This window comes from Frankliniella occidentalis, unplaced genomic scaffold, assembly GCF_000697945.3.
Source record: "Frankliniella occidentalis isolate FOCC.00 unplaced genomic scaffold, Focc_3.1 Scaffold8, whole genome shotgun sequence".
NCBI classification, from domain to species: domain Eukaryota; kingdom Metazoa; phylum Arthropoda; class Insecta; order Thysanoptera; family Thripidae; genus Frankliniella; species Frankliniella occidentalis.
In genome coordinates, this window is record NW_026267138.1 from 461,202 (window position 1) to 482,533 (window position 21,332).

Consider the following 21,332-nt stretch of genomic DNA (forward strand, 5'->3'; position numbering starts at 1 on the left):
TTTATAGAGATAGAATTTATTGCATTGGTAAACTTGTCAGCGCTCCTTTGCGCCTCGTCATAAACCAAATTGACACAACCCACTGCAGTACAAGCGTTGGCTGCCGCCAGCGATGCTGGTAAGGTTCTCTTTTTCGTGGTTTCATATGTTCGCGCATTAACGATGAAATTGGGTAAGTGGTACAGCTGTATACAGAAAAAATATTGTGAACCGGAAACGATACTTGCCGAAATTTTTTGATCAGTCTATAAAATGCAAAATAATGAAGACATTCCAAAGCAATGAGAGAAATTTGAAGCCTCTATGATTTTTAGTTCCGGCCGTTGAATACTTAGTAGGATTTTGTTTTTTTCATGCGTTAGACCGAGCCCGAACAAGGGAACAGCAGCTTACGCCGTAAAAGTTAAACAATATAGATAAATAAAACGATAGAGTAACAAAACAACAAAATAGGGATGCCTTTAGAACATTGCCTGTTCTCAAGATATCTACATGTTTCAACTATGACTAGGTAATGAATTAACAACTATATTCTTACACAGATGCTCTTTTTCCTGCTTAGAAAAACCGTGACAAATACAACATATTGAACATTGTCAGAAATACAATTTCAATTATTTAACAATATTTACAGTAAGAATAACATAGTTTCCTTGTCGCATGTCAAAAGAGACAGTGCGTTTCAAGCATACAATAAAGTTTAAGAACACAGTAGTTTCTTACATATTTCACGATGACTTTCCCAACGGTTTCAAGGAATGTTACCATTTATTTAGAATATTGTATTGTAACAGATAAAATACTTTCTGGTTCCATCATTTTAATTTAGAAATAAAATCAGTAAAAGATGAGGAAACTGCGAAACAGTAAACTGTTGAGGTGAGTGACCGACGCAACGCTATTGTTCAGGTCAAAAAAGACTGGGTTAACTATCGTGAGGGCCGCGGGACGGTAATTTCAGGGAATATATAGGGAATATAAAATGCAAACTGACGGCAGATTTTACTCTCAAATTTAAGATTGGTCTCCAACTGTAACTGCGGAGGCATTCCATCCTTCTGTCCACGCGTTACGTTTTCACTAACCATTCGTCATCACTCCAACTGCTTACAAATTTATAATTTATCACTAAAGCATTACTTGAGCCTTTCACACTTTTGATGAAATTTTCGTTTATGACAGCGCTTATTTCCACTCCAAGCGAGACACTCTTCGATTTGAGCTGTTTAATTTTTTATATCCTTCGATATGAAGGGGTACAAAGTGTTAACGAAACACACTTACTTATAAACAGCAGTCAAAGTGCATGCTTTTTACCATACGTCAGTCGTCCTTCAGCGAATATCTTCATCAGTCAACGAAATGGCGGGTAAATATAATTTGACGGCTCCAAAATAACACGCAAGCATTAAAATTATAGAAGTATTAAGGCACCTGTAAATTCACCGTGGCAAACACACAGAAAATGACCCCTAAAAACAATATTTTTTCAGTAATAGAACTTAAATAACAATACAGAAATTCAAGCAGGCCTTTAACTAAAAATAAGTAAGTCAGTTTTTCAGGGACTTTTCCTATGATAGTAAAAATTATGTAAAAGGATTGGGATTTAGGACATATGCAATGCAGTCAGTATGCAGCTGACTCTCACGGCGGACAATAATAATGTAGCCAATCCATGAAGGCAGGTCTTTTCTTTGCATGTCAAGTAATATGGAATATGCATCTTGTATTATTAATACGAATACGCTTTGATTTTGACGCCTGTACTTTCTTAGCCATTTAAAGATAAGGACACGAGACCACGGCATTTTCAAGGGAGGATAAATTTTAACCCAGTTGATCCAATCTAGACCCTCCGCAGCCTACCTTGAACATTTGCGAATCAAGTCAGTATGTCCTGGCAGTGTTGGCAATAAGAATAAATTGCAATGTATTTACACGACGAATATTATTGAAACTACATAGCTATTTGTGCCACGAGTCAAACAATACACCTACATTTACATAGGTATTATGAAAACTCCGTTCATTTCACAATAATCATTGTAGCATTTGAAATGGTGCGTAAAAAGAAGATTTTGGGAGTTATAAAGTGGAATGCGCTTTATAAGTTGGAAACATGAAATCGAAAACTTGGCTTCACAGAATTGGCATGATAGAACGGAGCAAGGATATACATTTTCGGATACACTTATAATTGTAGCTCTGATTAGGGCTTCGTCGCAAAAAATTGTTTCGACGGACAAGGCAAAGCTATGTGCACATCTTGCTCCTGAATGAGAAAACAGGGTAGGTGAGCAATTTGATGTGATACTACGTGAATCAGGCACTACACCTTCATGACACGGCTAGTTTTCATGTATGTATCGTACATGCGAGTGTTTAGAATATGTTGACCTAATGTTTATATCGACGAATAACATGTTAATAGTTTGACATAGTATGAAGCTGAAGGGGAGTACTGTGATAAAGACTTTAGCCAAGACAGGGAATCACTTTTGTGATACGCTTCCGTTACGTTATCATTCAAGTCAGTCTACAATAAACATTTGACGAAGTACAAGAGTTTGCTGTCATGCAATAGAAAAACAACAGAGGAATTGTCGACTTTGCTCACTGCATCGAATAATATCACAAAATGTAAATTTAACGTTTAAAAAAAATTATTAATATAGTATGTAATGATTTATAATAATTCACTTAGCAATTAAGACAAACTCTGGTAGAATTTTCATCACAACCACCATTTTACAGACAAATATGTATACCCTATTGAAATATCATACATAATGATGCAGACAGATGATAGACGTGGTGCTCGAAAAGCAACGTGCACCTGTGGTCCATCTTCATAACACTATAACAATATTTTGATTGGAGGTGTGTTCCGCGAGCACTCGGCACGGAAGTCTTGTCGCACCTTTTTCTTCCTCCACCACGCTCTTGGTATTATTTGGCACTTTCAAACCATCCGTAAAGACGGTCAACTGTTGTCCCTTACTGGGTCCGTGGCTACGAGAAGCTCTGGAACTGCCAGTTATGATTCGACCAAACTTAGAAAAAGTACTACTAGTTAAGTTGAATGGCAGCCTGGGTTGCTACTGGCATCTGAGTCCTCGGAAATAAATCCTCCTCTAGCCAGGAAGTATCACAAGATTTGAGCGGCGGCGTCCTAAGAGATCCAGAGGGGTGGCAGGGGGTGGGGGGCGACCGCCCCCACCGCGGCCCCTACTCGTCATGTCCATCCGGACCCGCTCACGAATAAAGCGTATGAAAAGTTTCACCAGCTCAGCCTACACGGCGAAGCGCGGCGGCGACACACAGCGGTCGCCCGCGCAGCTGGACGGGGGCCGCCACGTACACGAGCCTGGGAGGTACGGCGGCGACATGGGCTCCCCGGAGGGCGCCGGTGACGGCGGCGCGGACGTCATGGGGGAGGCGCTAGGAGACTGGGACGGCGAGGGCGGCGGTGTCGACGGAGTCAGCTCGGGTACGCCCATCGCTCCCATGGCTCCGACGCCGTCCGCCTCATCGGACTCGGTGACGGTAGTGGTGGTAGTCCCGTAGGTGGCGGGGACCTCGGCGGCGCAGTCCGAGGCCGTGGACACGCGCCGCGGCCCCACGGGTGATTCGGGGAGCGACTCGGAGGCGCCGGCAAGGCTGCTCCATAACAGAAGCCAAGCCAGGGTCAGACACGGCTGGGGTCGGAGAACCAGGGCGGGCAGGGCCGCCCACCGCGCGTCCTGTTCGGGGAGCAGGCCGCCTGGCCGGGGCCCGCTGCAAGATATCAAACAGCGCTGCAAGAGATGCGCCAAGCGTTGGGGACTCACTGTACTGAGGCCACCGGCCGGTGCGGAAATCAAAGCGAACTAAAGAGACCACTTTGTCGTGGTTTTGTCTCTTTCAATGGTATTTAAAGATTTTGTACGCGAAGCTTTCAAAAGCCAATCGAGAGCATGGATGAGATTCATTATCCGAAACGAGTACAGTGAACCCTCACTCTGACTGGTTTGAGTGAGTAAAACTTCAATGAAAAAGTAACTACAGCTCAGCTAAGTGATAAGAGTTAGCAACACCATACGCACTGAATGTCATAGTATACAAAAATCATACAGGAAATCTCATCACTCAATAGCAAGGACTACTCGCTACATGCACATAAAAAAGGAGGATGGCAGTTATCGTCTCGTAGGGCTTTTCACAAAGACCATCCCCAAACTACGTAACACTGCTACAACAACGTCCGACGCTAAAAGATAAAAATTAATCCTCAGAAATAATACGGTAAAAATGGGCAGGGCTTTTTGTTCGTACACCCTAACTTCAAGTTTGACCTGTGTTACGTAGTTCTGGGACAGTTCTCACTCACTCAAAGCATTGAGGTCGCAGAATGACGGAGGTGCTGCAGGGAAGGAATTTTATAGTACAATGATGTGACCTGGTTCAAGAGAAAAGCAGGGTTGACTGCTAAAGAGTATAAGGTTCCATAGTACTTTAACTCTGTAGTAATTACACTCGAAAAAAAATGAGGGGCTATGAAAAATTATTTAGATTTACGCAAATCGTTTCTTAATTACACTGATAAACTAAGGGTGCAACTGCTTACTTGCAAGTGTGCACCCGGGTGGAAGGATCTAAAGACGAACTTTACATCCGGGCAACTGCTTAACACTTGTAAGTGTGCAACTGCTTAACACTTGTAAGTGTGCAACTGCTTAACACTTGTAAGTGTGCAACTGCTTAACACTTGTAAGTGTGCAACTCCGCAGTTGTAAGTGAGCAACTCCGCAGTTGTACTCTTGCAAGTGATAAACTCGCTAGGTGTGCACTTGCAAATGTGCAACTCCTCATTTAAGCACTTCATACACAGTGAGCGTTCAATCTAAGGAAGTGCCCAACTGAGAAGTTGCACACTTGCAAGTTTTTAACTTGCAGTTGCACAAGTATTAAGCAGTTGCACAATTAGTTTATCAGTGTACAGAGGACGGTGAAAGATGAGTGCGCTGAGCTACTGTCCGCCTAAACCAGATCGATGGCAGAGTGATTGTGTTTACTGTAGGTGCTTTCGGGTGAAAGGAGGATGGTAAAAGTGGCACTTGTTCATGAGAAGTAGTGGGTGGCTGGTGAAACAAAGGGATAGAGTGGAAGGTGAATCAATGGCAGGAAAGGAGTAAAGGTGTAGTTTGTGAAGCTGTCTGGCGCCGAAAACAACACACTTGTGCTAGGGACGACGTGTAATTGCTGCGCAAGATATAACAGACGAATCGCTATGAAGAAATGTTTTTTTCCGAATTTTACTTACAACAAAATCTATGTCTTTTTAAAATCTAAACTAAACTAATAAAATGGACTTCACACAACGCTTTTCTTCAGAAGAGCTTTTTAACTAAAACGCCACAACCCAGTACGCTGTCGTGCTAGTTGGGTTGCCAGCGCACAAGGCGCCGAGTCAGTCGAGGTTCTCACACGATGTAACAGTCAACGAAGAATCAAAATTATGGCTGTATTTACAGAGTAATTTCAGCCCTACCTAATTATTATACACTGTAATGAGATCTATAATGTGAAAAGCTACGCCATTTCACTACCACTGGTCGAAAAGAAACTTTTCCGCTCAACTTCTGTCCATAGTTGTGCGGAGAGTTTCGGACGGTGAATCTAACGTTCTCATCGGTTCTAATAAAGGTTTCGCTGCTGTTCACCGCCCAAAGTTCACATTGCGCAAGATAACTTTCGTACTGTATACGCATGCGCAACCGTTAGACCGAGTGTATGACCTGTTAGCTTCACGTAAGTGTATTTACACAGATGAAAAATAAGCGGAAAAGGGGATTGTTTCGTTTGTGATTTGGGGACAGAAAGCAGTGAGTTTATATCAACCACACACCACACAGCGTACAGAGGATTGTGCGGCGGTCCTTGATGGTCGGTGCCCTAAATAAGTGTGTCGTGGATGGATGTACTATTGAACAAAATGTACCTGTCACACTCGGTTGCACGCTTGTGGCCGCGTTGTGGCCAACGCCTTTTTATTGCATCATGTGCCCTGCAGGGGACCAATAACCTGTTAGAATTTCTCTGGCCATCGTATTTTCGTTTAACAGCATTGTATTATGAATAAGACAAAATCATAAGCATTATATTAAATCGTTGAGTGTAGTGTTGGCTATCCATTAAAAGTAGCCTCCGTGAAAGTCTTTTGATTTATCACACTCAACGACTCAAACTTTCCATGCTCTGCGAGCATGAGGTAGGCTTACCGTAGAATTAGAAAAAAGAAAACACGAAGCGAACAGCTACTCAAGAACAGCGTATGATAAAACTACATTCTTTACAGCAGAGTAAGCTACTACAACGGGATCTACAAAAAAAATCTGAAATAAGGAGTGGCAAAAGTAGATTTTCTAAACGGCGTGCAGGGTTTAACGAGGGAAATAAATAAAAACAAAAGTAACAAAACAAAAACATGTATATTATTGATCTACACAATGAAAGCTCTAAGAGGAAGACCACCTTTCTTATTCCATGCGTACAATATTATTCGAAATCAGTCGGTTTTTACAGCTTAAACCTTAAGTAATATCAGAAATTGATACAAAATATTTCAGAATGTTTTACTGTAATATAAAATGGTGTAAGTTATTACTAATTGTACTCTGAAGAATGCAATGAAAGGAAAGAAAAACAATACTACTGTTCGCAATATCTATGCATGCAATTCATTTCATTCACTTGAGCGTGACAATTGTGTAGGGAAAAGAAGTGTGCCATTCAGCTTGCCCCGGGAAAACCAGAGCAAAAGTGTTTAGAGGTGCATAATCTAGGTTACGTTTTTGAGATCAAGTCACAATTCAAGCAATCTAATCATAACCTGAGTATTTGACACCCTATAAGCTACCGACGGAATACTCCGCACAACGCCCTCTAGCTAAGACATTATTGGTTGTCGGATGCTTTGAATTGGAGTGAATTAAGTTGGAGTGAATTCTATCGCTTCCACAGACTGCACATGTCCGTGTACTGGAAATGAGCATTTTGAATGACAAGCACTAAATGCAGAGCTGACCACTGGCAGCGTCTAATGCTAAACTGGCTTGGTCCCGTTGCGAACATTTATAAGCATAAACATTTTTAGGCATCGAAATGTTATGGGCTTTCCCTTTAGCATGATCCATTTTTAAAGGCATCACTAAAACAAACCCACATAGAAGTATAAAAAATAACAACATTAGGGTAGTAGCGTTCCTGTTATTCCCGAATCTGCTGATGGGGAACGTTCGGTTGAGTGTGAGCGTGTTTGTGTTCTGTGCCTTTGCATTAGCTCTCAGAATGAGAATGAAATTTGTGTTTTCCGTGCAAAGTCAGGTCTGCACGTCACGAGGCTGTAGAGCTAGACATCACGCCACCTTGTAACTTTCAGCTTACTCCAGAGGCCTTGGTTCATAACGTTAACATTGTCACCTTAAAATAGTTATTATTTTTGGCATATTTCTAACACTGAATCAGACTTCAGCGGAGCGTGAGCAGATGAGAGGGCTATCTGGTGCCAATATTTACAAGAAAGTGGACGCCTGGCTTCCTACAGTGTCTCGCGGTGAGTCGAGGGCACAAACCCTGCCCAGCATGATAGGAAGGGTGCTTACATGAGTCAGGTAGGGGCTTTTCTTCCGCCACCATGAGGGCCGCCCGCTCGCTGGCAGGTAACCGTTGTTCTAACGCATTCACACAGTTTAGCATGCTCCTGGAAACAATGCACCCAAACTTGCTTATGGGTCTAGTCATAACATAACATATTCAAAACCAGAGCAAGATGTTTCACTAATCCGACACAAAATTGGTTATCTGATTGAAGTAAAGGTTGAGAGTCCTTTTAATATAGTGACAGAAAAACGACCACTTGCTCTGGCTTTGTTTGCATGGCACATATAATTACACATACAACATAAAACTTTTAAAAAAATAACAAATTGAAAGAAACGAGTACATTAAGTACTGGGGGTTTGGCTCTACACTAATATTACAATACTGCAATTTAAGTTATACGAAAAAAGGAGGGGAAGTCCATTGCATAGTAAATAAGAATTGGTCTACTCGTGACCAAACAGGGCGTAATAGTATGTAATCTCCCCCATGGAAAGACGACGGAACTAATTCGTTGGAGGGCGTTTGAGCAAAAAATTTCTTATTCCAGATTTACTGGGATTGCTGCGGGGAGTATCTCCGCCGATGTCAGTGAGGGCTGTGTCAGTACTGGCCCGACTTTCATCCAAAGTAGACCTGTGTGGCATTACCAAAAATTAGAAGAAGTAGTGAATTTTGGCTGTCATATAGGGGTGAAAACAAAACCGAATAGAATGGAAATGAACGAAAATAGTCCTAACGCAGAACAGGGACCCGTAACTTAACAAAATTTACTATGTTGAATTAAGATAGCGCTAATGTTTACGGTAGTTTCTTCCGTAACTCAAAATACAATTTTGATTGTTACGTTGCCTAATCTCTAACGGTAACGTAACAAACGTAACGTTACAGAAAAAAGTATTTTATCATTTTGGTCGTCCACTCTAAATGTCAAGTACAATTTTTGTAACTGGCGCCGGACTTCTGTGTTCATAACTGTGTTCAAATACAAAGCTCACGGGGGGGGGGGGGGTTACGAAACCAACACCAGAGTTATGTTCAAATTGACTCAATGTTATGTCGTGAGGCCCTCCACATTACACGCGCAAAGCCGTGGAGACCTAACCAAATAAAGTAAATGGTGGATTCAAACAAATTAAATCTGAAGCTGCCATTCAAATAATTAACAGAGCAACTATTAATTTTAAAATTCCTCTTAATAGTTTTAATCCGAAAAAACTATAGTTATGCTTTTCGGTACATCCTACGCACGCTTCCTTGCATGCATGACTGAACAACCGTAAACACCCCTTTCAAAAACTACGTAACAGAAGCCCTTTCAACATAAGATCTGACATAACATAAGAAAATCCGTCGTAAACCCGGCATTACAAAAACTGTCCTCAGACATTTAGAGTGTCCTAAAGAATAATTATACTCGAGGGGGTATCCACCCAGGTTATAGTCGGGTCAGCGGTAGTTCAGAGTGACAGAATGATGGTTCGATATGATGATGCATCTAACTTTAAACACAAGAATGTGTCACTTTTCCCGCGAATGGTTATTTAAGAATTTGTGTTAGTGTACTTCAGTTTTGGTCAAATCTGAGTCTAAATTTTGACCCCTCCCCGCACCAGGTATCCTTAGATCGGGAACAATTTTTCATTTTTATGAGACAGTGCTGCAATGGTCACACAATAAGTACTCTGGCGTTAAAATTCAATCGTGATGCCAATATTTTACTCATCTAATAGTCGTCTAATAGGAGCGTAATGGTTGTGTAATACAGGCAACAGATAGGTAATAGAGGTAATAGAAAGGTTAAAGTGGTAATAGAAAGGTAAAAGAAGTAATGGAGGTAATAGAAAGGTAATAGAGGTAATGGGAGTAGTCGGACCACGATTTTGGAGAGTGGATACGTCCTCGATTCTACTATATCCTACGTGATTGATTTAATGGGGCAAAGAAAAGCCCCAATAGACCGAAAGACAACTAAAATTATTCCTTAACCAAGTACGTTACTTTTTGGAATACTGTGTGGGTTTAAAGAACGTACACTGTTAAAGTCTTACGAAGAAAAATGCCAAATCCTTTGTAATACGAAGGATTTGGACGCTTCGTAGGGAGAAAATCCTTCGTAGGTACGAAGCATTTGGCATTTCGCTTCGTAAGACTTTAACTGTGTAAAGAAAATACGCTAAGTTATTGGCCCCTGTCGCAGAGTAAAAATACACTGATGTAGACTAAAACAGTAGCACAATTCGTACATATATCACCAAAACCACCTCCGTGCTCTGCAAAAGAGTGCAAAGTAACACTTGACAGGTACTAAATTAAGGAGAAAATTGTCACAATATAATCACTGAAATTGAAAGACGTGCACAAGAAAGATATGCGTAAAACCATAAGCACACACTTCACAGAAGACAGAATATAAATTATGGGAAAGAAAAGACAATCTACAGAAAGGGATACATGCTGTGGAAAGTCAAAGGTCCGGTTTTACGGGGTTTATGTTGGGATGCAGATGGATTGAGGATAAACGTTAATATCAAATATTTTAAAGTAAAACGTGGATACAATTCTTGTTATTTTTTAATCTAATTAATCAAACGGTTAGAGTTTTGGGAATACTAGCACAAAAGGAAACAATATTGAATTATGACCTATGAGCCATTTCTGCGGTGATGTGAACTTACGCGCACGGAGAGAAACGTTGTTTATCTGTACAACTTAATATTGGCTAAATATGGACAACTCGTTTTCAGGGTTATGCAGCGAAAACGTTAGCTGTAACGTCTAACAGCGTAGTTGTTAAACAAAGTGTTCCGCTATATAGCTACAGTTTTAGCTGTCTGGTATCGCATCCATATATTTACAAAATTTTGGCTGTAGGAAAACATTTTTCTCGGTGCGTGTGTGTAGAAAGGTTAAGGGTATTTTTATAAAAATGAGACATGCTTGGGGCATAGGTCAGACCTGTCCTCTCGGCCGACTACTCACCCGTACAAACTACTGTTCCGCATACTTCTCCTGTGAGTCCGGAGAAGAAGAAGACGCGAAATGAAAATAAAGCAGAAAGCAAATGTGTCAGTTATTACCATCACGTTACCATTTAAGCATTCTGTTATTGCACCTTCACCAACCAAACGCTCGAGAAAAAGGCGGCAACTTATCGGAGACCAGTGACTTGATAGTTACCGGAGCGTGTGGCAGAAGTAGTGGTGAGGGACGTATACAAGCAAGTACACCAAGTCATTCACTCACTCACGCAACTACCCTTCTCCTCTCTCATACACTCTCAATCAAGTAAAAAAGAGCTATCTGCGAAATTCTTTAGCAGTCATCAACAAAACAAACAGCGCACCCTCCGACTGAAAAGCGTTCCCTCACGAGGCGTCTATTTACTCGTCATCGGAATTTTTTTACTTGAAAACCCCAATCCAAGAGCTAACTTGTGAGAAAAAGCGACCAGCTTGATACTGTACTGTATTACCCAGGCACCACTTTATCCGAAAATACATCAAATATAGAAAAAGGCAAAGAGCATGCTCGGGCACTAGTCCATGTGCGCCCTGTCCGGAGGGTGGCCCAGAAAAACAAAATACCAACTCTACACAAAAAATAATAATAATTGTGACAATTCCAGCTCATTGTTTAACTATTTCTCCCGCATAAATCAAAGTGGAATCGTTAAATACGCCAGAAAATATTACATTAAATAAGAGCGGCTTTGGTGTTCTGTAACTGCAAGAAAAGTGATTCCGTACGCATTAAAGGATTGTTCCTTACCTGTCACCTCCGTGCCTGAAAATGGCAGATATTTCTTCAAATGTTTTGTTTTTGGTCTCTGGAACTTGTCTGTACGTAAAAATCCAGAATATCGCCAGTAATACGCTAAATGGCAAAAACGTGTAGTTTTCCAGGTGAGTCTGTAATCAAAATTAAAGCACCATTAATTAGATTGCTCGTTTGCAATCATTTCACGGTAAAAACGATGTCTGTCCCTTGCAGGGAAAAGGGGTAACTTTGATGGACTCTCTTGGTTTGAGCAAGAGACCTCCCCATATTCCGAGAGTCTCCCTCCTAAAAAATGTGGGATTTTTCCTCATTTGAGAAGATTCCTCAAAATCTAGGCGAGATCTGAGTAGTTTTCCTCAAATCAATGGAGTCCCTCAAAGTTTTTCCTTTTCGCTCCAAGACGGAACATTATTTTTGCGTTGTTGACAGTGTGAATTTGTGAATGCCAAAAAAGCTTTTTTTTAGCATGTGGCGGTTGAGTTTAACTCAGAGTAGAATCGAAGTTCCAACAGGTACAATATGCTATCTATAACAGCCAGAAATCGGCGACGAACAATTGTTGATTCCACAATCTCACACCATTCGGTATCAAATCTAATTGAATCCGTCACCGAATCTAATCGAATTACAGCAGATTCGATTTCAGTTTCAACCATTCACGTATCACTATGTAGCACTTGACCTTCCAGCGTACCTTCATCGTAGGAAAGACGATGCCGACGAGGAAGTTGGCCATCCAGTTGACCAGCACGGCTATAGACATGGCGGCTGGGCGTGGTCCCTGAGAGAAGAGCTCGGCAGTGATCATCCAGGGGATGGAGCCCGGCCCCACCGCGAAGAACACGACGAAGCCCAGAGTTGAGACGACGGACAGGTACGACATCCAGTCGATCATCTCTTGGACATAACCAAAGAATTCCTATCAGGGGAGTAGAAAAAGTCCTTCCCCCTCGGACCAGTCTTGCCGACGGACAGAGCACCGACATTGAGGCCACATGCGTACGAAATAAAGCGGAAAGAAAAAAAGATTCGGTGCACAGTCCGTTTGCATGTCCCAAGGAGGCATTCAGTTTTAGGGAGGGAGGTAAAAAGAAGCAAAATAAATAAATAAAACCAGAAGAACAACTCATAGAATCTGCTATACAGATTGTTCTATAATTACAATGCTTCTACAAAACACGCAAATAAAAACAGAACAAGGGACGCACTAAGCTCTCTCAACTTTCGAAATACGTGCACGAAAGAGATGAGACTATCTAAAATACTTACCTTTAAATTAATCTAACTAGTCCATACTGTACCAACTGTGGGCGTGTTAGGGCCACGACACTACATTATGCGGTTTTGCCAACTCAATCCCGTAAGACGCCAAGGCCCCTAGGGTATGCAAACCCCCCGGCGCTGTTGTGTCGTAGCCCAAGGGGAAATAGGCTCTAAAAATCGTACACCCGAAGTCGAAGTTTATGAACTTCGGCAAAAGTTCAGCCGAAGTTCACTAAAGTTCGCTTTGTAAAATTTCTGAGGATTTTAGTTATAAGCACAGTGAAAAATGTTCGTATTTTTGACGGGAAAATTTTACGTAGCCCCTACTCCTGCATTTCACAGCAAAAATTTTACTGCGAAGTTTCCGGCTGTGAAAATTACCGGTTTTCTCTGGCGCATGTGCAGAGCACAAGTCAACGAATCCATAACTACAATAAGAATGCGAATAGGTTTCTCCTGATAATCCCAAAATACAAAACAAAATCAAAAAACAGTTAAGCTTTGGTTTTTGATAGAGATTCGATTTCCGCGCTTGATTTTATGAAACAAACATTTTAAAAGTGGGACACCCTAGTATCACACGATGGCCACAGGCACGTACTTTGATAAGGAAGCTAATGGTGATGAAGATGGAGAAGATGAACATGCCACCGAGGCCATACAGGTGCAGCGTCCGCCTGCCCGTCTTGTCCATCATCGGGATAGACACGAGTGTCATGAAGAACATGATAACCCCAATGCCGATGGTAGCGAATTTGGCGCTCTCTCCGGTAAGGCCAGAGCTGATGAAGAGTTCAGTTGAATAGTAGAACACCTGGAAAGACAAATAAAACTGTCAGACGTAAGAACAGCAAACCGTAGACCGTACTTCAAGGAAGGCTAGCTTTAAAAGATGTTTAGACAGTCCGCAAGACGCGTCTCTACAGGCGCGGTTTTATGGGGGGGGGGGGGTTGAAGGCGCAATTATAAGGAAGTTTTCACAGAATTATGTACGCAAGTTGTGCTTGAGGCACAACACTTTGTTCAAAGAAAATTCTGAACTTCACGAATACTCTGTCAATTCAAATATGTACACTGTATAATTTCAATAAGGTGTATATGGCATGTATACTTTAATTAATGTATACATGATCATGTACGCTTTTAGAAATGTATAAATACCGCATTTACGCATTTATAAAAGCGTAGAAAGCGCAGAAAGAATTGAACCCCTCTGACGCCCATATTCCAAGAGGAAGTGTTCAATTCCTTCTGCGCTGATAGTGCATGCCAAGTACACATTAAATAAAGTACACCGGGGATGTACGCTTTATTTAATGTGCGCATTTGAATTGACAGAATAATTCTGTGTGAAAAAGTTGCCAAAACTTCGTATTTCTTTCGGGGGATTGCAACTTTTTTTCATTACCAAAAATGTATTAACTTTTGGAGTATAACGACTAGTCTACAACTATTTCAAATGAGGATAGCGAAATCCCTATGAATTCATGTTGGGATTACACAGTTGAAATTACAACATTCTGGAAACACGAGTGTGATACAGTCCAACAATAATACAAGTGCAAAACCATAAGTTTCACAGTAAAAACGGTAGTACCATACATGTATCACAGTAAAAACTGTAGTACCATACGTGTATCACACTTCCAACTGTAGTTCTGCACAGGTATCACACATGCAAGAGTGTAGTACCACTCTGCACTTTTAAGAGTGAAACATGTGTGGTAGTGGTACTACAGGAGAAAACGTGATACAGTTATGGTACTACAGTTTTAACTGCAATACTCATCGTATTGCACTTCCAACTACTGTTGGACTGTATCACACTTGAGGTTCCAGAGCATATTTATAACAGTGCAGTACGCTCCAAGACACTGCGCTGCGAGTCTAACTAACCGCGTTGATCCCGGATAACTGCTGCGACAGCTGCATCAAGATTCCGATGAACAAGGGCTGCCGCAGCGTGGGCGAGCAGATAAGCTCCGTCATTGAGATGGAAGCCTCCGCCGACTGCGCGCGTTCCTCCGCTCGCATCTCTTCAATGTCCTCCTCCACCTGCGAAGACGCACGGAGCCGCTGCAGCGCTGTAACACACACGGGCAGGCGGGCAACATTCATAAAGAGTGAAGAAAATACAGATAGCTCGAAAGATGCACCCAAAAGCAACGTAAGAAAGAAGTTATGAAAGGGATCGTTATTAAAGGACACTGTGCGCTAAACGTCCTTTGCCCGACTCACGCCGGGCACGGAGTGGGCCGCCGGCTCCACTCAGCTGTTTGACGGGTTTGCCTAACCACTACGCGGCAGGCGTTGCCATTAGCAACGTGCCCCGAACCAAACCGCCCGTGCTATGCACTTGCTCCGCTCCGCTATGGCACAGTCAGCAGAGATATAAGCGTCTGTCATCTGTCTCTCATTGTGATTGGCTTTAGGCCGGAGGAGGTGGGGAAGGGGCTGCCGCGTCGCCTCTCAGCTGCAGGCGGCCTGACGAAGGCGGCCTTTATAGTGATAAAAACGTACCTCGACTTATTTTGAGTCAAATAGAGAGATTTTGGGGTAAATGCTAACTGAGAGAAGCTAAAGCTTGGAGGTTATGCGAATATGTACCTGACCTGTTTCTCGGCAGGGGTCCTACCAACAAGGGCTGCTCTGCTGCTCTACTCACCCTTGCGTGCCTCCTCTTCCCAGTGCTTGGTCATGAGCAGGTAGCGAGGCGACTCTGGGCACATGGGCAGCAGCACGAGCTGCAACACGGCTGGACAGACAGCCAGGCCGAGTAGCAGCGGCCAGCCGTCGTCGGTGCCCAGGATCTGCTCGATGCCGAGCACCTGCGACAGCAGCAGCCCGATGGTGACCGCCAGCTGGTTGAGCGTGCCCAGGCCACCGCGCAGGTTGAGCGGCGCGATCTCTGTGATGTACATGGGCACAAGGGAGGTGTTGAGGCCACAGTTGACGCCGATGATGAAGCGGCCGAGGAAGAGCAGCTCGTACGAGTTGGCGATCTTGGCGAAGCCCATGAGGCAGGCGCCGCCCACGCCCATGACGTTGTTGAGCAGCAGCCCGCCCTTCCTGCAAAACACCGTGCCATGCGTGCGTTATAGTAGGCGTTCAGACGCCGCCAGCGGCACCCAGCCACAGACCCTATTCCTCTCACCTTCCGAATCTGTTGGCGATGAGGCCCCCACTGAACCCGCCCAGCATGCCGCCGATGGCGAAGATGGACACCCCAACAGAGTATAGCAGCTTGACGGTTTCCTCACTGAGATCCTCATTGTAGCGGTTCTTGTAGACATCTTTCATAAAGTTCTCGATGTTCTGTGGAGAGATAGACAGTCATGAGGTGAAAATTACAAATAAACAGAAATCCGATTTGCGTTACTTTTACTAATTGTTTGCAATAACTGCTCTGAAAACTCAACAGTGTACAATCTATGCCGATAAATCAGGAATCATTGATGATTGCTGATAGATCAGTGTACACTGAATGATTACTGATGATATATCAGCAATCATTACTAATTGCTGATATATGAGCACACAATGGGTTGAATTTTCAGAGTAGGATTTCCTAGTGCATTTGTAGAGTCCCCTGATTTTTGGCAAACGTTAATAACTTTTTATCACCAAAGAGAATGAGATCAAAGTAGGATATAATTTGATAACTTTTTATCACTAATTTGTCATAAAAAGTTTATTGCATTACTTTCGCGATGATTTTGTCCCCATAATTTAATAACAATCATTATGGTGATAAGAGTCTAAACATGCAAAGAATCATGACAATCAAAATTTGATGTGTGAAACTTATTGCACAGTCACAGATTATTAAATTTCAACGAACTTTATACAATTTCGAATAGATGTTTGTTTTTTACCTGTTCAGGAGCATTGATTACGCCAGTATTGTAACCAAACTGTAGCATTCCGAGAACCGCCGCACCGATTGCATAGCAGAGGAAGAACGTGAGTCCCTAGAAACGAGGAAAGGTAATTAGTCCAATTATCATTTGGCTTAATGCGTACCGAAACCTCACTCACATATACCTTTCCCGCAGTTTCTATAAATATAGAGATGTTAGCATGTATTCATAAACGAATAATACTTGAATGTAGGAAATATGTGTAACTACAAAACTATACTTAAATGAGTGCGGGAAGCAAATGATTGGTTGGTTATAATTTGAAAAATGCAACAATGAAGGAGAAATCTTTATTCAGCAAAATAAGGTAAGTAAAATAACTACAAAATAAAAACAAGATTATTATCACATTCCACAAACGAAGTCTACGAAAAATAAAACTAGCATGGATTCAGAAAGTAAACTGGCAAGCATAAGAAAAAAAAAGGCAGCTCGAGCGAAAAACCATGAGAAATTCTCTGGGCACGAATTGTCGTCATGATGTGAGGGCCTGCACAACAGAAACCCAAATGAAATAGTGGTCAGGGTACATAAAACATGAATCTACAAGAAATGTCTTCGAATGATGTGGCTTTAAACGATGCCGTGAATGAATAGCAATGAAATATTTTGACAATGATCCGTATAGCATTTCACGCGGTGCTTTTGCCCCATGTCGAGCCGTAACGACGACGAACAAGCTTGTAGCTAGCTTCTACAACTCTTTCTGGCAGGGGATGGGAAGTTGTTTGATTCCTTTTTTCTCTCTGACGGTCCTTTGTGCGCTGCATGATCTCCCTTTGCAGTTCCTCTCTGCAAACAAGGCAGGGGCGGAGCGGCAGTGGAGTTCGCACAAAACAATACCGAATTCCCCGAGCAAACTCCGTTCCATAAATAAAAGGTTTCCGCTCCGCTGGTGAATATGCCCCAAACGCAAGGAAAGGGTGGGAGGGGGTTTCCTTTACGGTCAACACTGATAAATAAAGTGTTCAACTGGCCTGCACATGCAAGTGCTCAACACTATGTTGCACACTTTCAGGTGTTTGACTGTATACATATTTGAATACTACAAACTTTTTAACAGTATGAATACTGCAAATTTTTTAACAGTAAAGTTGAACTTCTGAGTGTTCAACATCGGGGTTAGCTATTAAGCTTAGGACACATTAAAGTGTTCAAATTTACTGTTGAACACTTTGAAGAAGTCAAATATGCTGGCAAAGCACTGAAAAGCGTGGGACATAGTGTTGAGCGAGCACTTGCAAGTGCACCTGCATGTGCACGCCAGTTGAACACTTTATCAGAGAACATTCACAAAAGAGGTCCGCCCCAGATTAATAAACCTTATCACCGTGATTTCTAGTTCGACGCTTTTCAAGTTAGGAACTAAGATAGCTGGCACAAAAGAGAGGAGACAACGACTGCCTGCTCCCCATCGGTACGACTCAACGCGTCACCGTGTCATTTCTACCCACACATGCGGTGACACTCGCCATATGTAGCTAAGAATGAAATGAGAGGCAATGAAGGGGATGGAAGGCTATGCACGTTTAAGACCACCTGACTCACTTGCCGCACTTGCGCGGTTGGTTTCAAGCCTGCCCCGCTGAGCTCAGCGCTGGGCTGAGACTCAGCGTCATCTCTCAGAAGAGAATTCTGTCAAAGGCAAAACAAAAGTCATAAAAAGAAAATCAAACAAAACCTTGACCAACAATAATGCAGTTGCCTCTATTTCCTGCTGCCGCGGCTGAGTTTGGAAGTAATGAAAGTCTTCCTTTGTTTCTCCGCCGCCCGCTCGGCTACGTCCGAGGGGGCGGTGTTGGCATTCTCGTTTACTTTATAAAGCGATATTGCACCACTGGAAAATCTACTCAAAACTAATCCCGTTGGCGCAGCACAGCGGAATTAAGTTGAAGGGGCACATGCTTTCGGGCGCAACCCGGCAAGATATAATGCCCTTGGCAGGCCAGGCTCCTACAGACCGAAAATAATCTCTAGGAAAAACTGAACATCCATAGGTAGCATGCACTTGGCTAACTATCAAACCACATAACAAACGGAATTGAATAAATAGTTGCAGCACCCATATCTGCCTATTCAAACACATCGAAAGCGGTTCAGTTCGGTCGAACGGTCGGCCGCAGCCCCGCCATCACAGTACCTGCTGCAATAAGCGAAGCTTCCGTCGATGGGTGTGCTCCTCCAGGCGGTCGACGTATTCCCGAAGCTCTTCGATCTCCTCCTTCACTTGCTGTACCGTGTCAAGCTCAGAGCGGATCGCCACCATGTCCCGCTTCACCTCGCATACCTGAGCGCATGGGCCACAGAGTTAGACAAGCTCGAGCTACAGAAGAGCAGGAGGGGTGGGGCCAAGCGCTTACTTCGCTCTGGCAGCTCTCCACGGAGCGCGTGAGTTCCTGGAGCTGGGTGCGAATCTCGTGGAGGGCTACGGTAGTCTCGAGGTGCCGATCGCCGCGCTGGAGCTCGTCCAGCTTTGCGCTCAGGTTAGAGCTCATCACGCTCACCTGCTTCTGCAGGCTGCAAACAACAAAGAAAGTTACTCAAGGGGCAAGGCGATTTACTACGGTCATAAGCAGGGAGTTATGGAATAGGATTTTTTCTAGTTTCTTGATCGAAACACAAGAATCGACTTCTCATAAAGACACCGAAAAATTTAAGGTTAAGCAGATGATGTCTTTACATACGTATGATTTTCAAATAAACTATTTAAGACGCCGGTTGACACCTTTGAGTCTTTTAACTGTTCAAAAATGACTTTAAGTAACTTATGACAGCGAACATAGGATAATAATGCCTGACAGCATTAGCAGATACGGTTGTTGGCACCTTTCTGCTTAACATGCAAGCCTTAATATGTAATGGAAAGCAAGAATAGAACGCATAAGGAGACAGACCCCTTTCTGCACGAACTACATTCACACAAGTTCCGGGCATTAAGCTGAGTACTTCTGGATGCAGCTTCAAGGAACTGGCCTTGATTTAGAAGCTTTATTCAGAAGAACTGCTTCAATGACGGAAAAGTATGAACTTGCCAATTGTGATTCCCGAAATAGAACCGAAATACGACCAGACAAGCTTGTTTGAGATTTTGTCGTGATTTAATTGGCAAACACTAACTACTCAAATGCAAAAGGCACTGAAAAAGTAGAGGAAGATGGAAGGCCGCATGAATGCAAGGCGAACAGAATTGCAATAGCTTCTAGATAGAACCATCCAAGCACACACTTGGAAGTAACTTAGAAGGAAAAAGGAGGGGTCGAGAAAATTCAAGCACACAAACACATAAGTCCTTTCGGCCCTCACTTAGATCTCCGGATCAGAAGTAAAATTTAGTTTGTCAAACTTTCGGAACCCACCTAGTCAAAATAAACCTACGGAAAGTATGAAATGGGGAGTGAGGGAGCAGGCAAGGACAAAGAGTCAACATAACACGGGACCGAGTTTCAATCTACAAACTATTCGCGGTAATTCCTAGAGAATTAGGGTAAGGAAAGGGATGTATTTTTGAGAAAGTGAACTGAACTTTGGCGGGTGCTATGCAAGCAGCAGTTACAACACAGCCACCCGCAAAAAAAGGGTCCACCAATATCGAAATTCCATTTAAGGTGGCATGCTTTACAAAATAAAACATGCCTAATATGCTTTGCAATCAGCAGTTGTCGAAACAGAAGACATTGCCTGAAATGCAATAATACAAACACACACTGCAAGCTGAACCGTGTACCCGTTACACAAAGAAAGAGCATCCCCCGTCGGACCACTCAACTGTGCGCTAGTCCGGTTGAGTAACATTATAGCTAAGTCAACTGGTAATATAGAAACAGTAAACCTGCCAAGGTTCACACCACCTCCGATCAACCTGCTTCGACATTTCGTTGCAGGTCGACAATGCTAGTGTGTACCTTGCATACTAAACTGTTCCTAATAAGTCGACTAGCAAACTGCAACAATAAATCCAGCAGGGAAAAGCCTTTCTTAAATGTACATGAAACACCGTCTTGGTTTTACAGTGGAGTTACTTGTGACCAAAGCAAAATTGTCTGCAATTTTCTAACCTTGATGTGAAAAAAATTGTATCCTTGCGGATAATTACATGATAAATTTGATTGGGCAAACATATTCTACAAAAGTAAAATCCTAGCAATATTTTCGCAATTATAGCTTCTAAATATGCTACTTTGCAACCAAAAGTCAATAACTGCCAGCAAACTATTAGTAACTGCACGGTCCAAATATGGAACATAAATAGATTATTCTACATTGCATTGTATTGAAATAATAAGAAAATTCAGTGTCTCCGGGGTCATACGCATTTTAGACTAGATTTAGAAGTCTGCAAAGTCGTTCTTCAACAAAACTCTGAAAATATTTCAATTTCTACGGTTTAAAAATATTTTATTACGGGACAAGCTAAATGCCGCACCAAGGGCTCGCTTAAGATAAATGTCTAACGCAAACACACAGACCTGAAAATTCATTTGTCCTTGTAGCCTTATTGTGACTACATCGGCCATGCATGGTAAGTGCTGCGGATGTGGCAAGTCCAATGGGAGCGCGAATCAGAACCTTAGTCCATCTTACGTCGCTGAAGGTAGCCCACAAACAGGCACTTAGGGCAAGGCACTCTAGCACACAACTAAGCGAATCTTTTGGGAGTTCGTTACTTGCACTCGTATTGAAAAAGTTTTCCTTTGCGGCCTATCCTACCCTCTCCCCCTCCATAAA

The 21,332-nt window shown here is 42.7% G+C and overlaps 1 protein-coding gene across 16 annotated transcripts in view; it reads right to left on the minus strand.

Annotated features, from left to right (window-relative positions):
• The window catches only part of LOC113212261 (glucose transporter type 1), a 33,492-nt gene continuing 12,160 nt past the window's right edge, over positions 1 to 21,332 (minus strand). For 2 of the 16 annotated variants that reach the window (XM_052274325.1, XM_052274379.1), the window contains 12 exons: positions 18,968 to 19,124; positions 18,748 to 18,894; positions 18,156 to 18,242; positions 16,563 to 16,658; positions 15,842 to 16,002; positions 15,353 to 15,756; positions 14,584 to 14,771; positions 13,289 to 13,501; positions 12,119 to 12,343; positions 11,416 to 11,555; positions 10,627 to 10,656; positions 1 to 3,663 (listed from right to left, as the gene is read on the minus strand). In XM_052274325.1, the coding sequence (XP_052130285.1) occupies positions 3,297 to 3,663; positions 10,627 to 10,656; positions 11,416 to 11,555; positions 12,119 to 12,343; positions 13,289 to 13,501; positions 14,584 to 14,771; positions 15,353 to 15,756; positions 15,842 to 16,002; positions 16,563 to 16,658; positions 18,156 to 18,242; positions 18,748 to 18,894; positions 18,968 to 19,124 (2,215 nt within the window). In that variant the 3' untranslated portion in view covers positions 1 to 3,296. The other 14 variants (XM_052274365.1, XM_052274339.1, XM_052274330.1 and 11 more) reach the window with 14 other exon arrangements.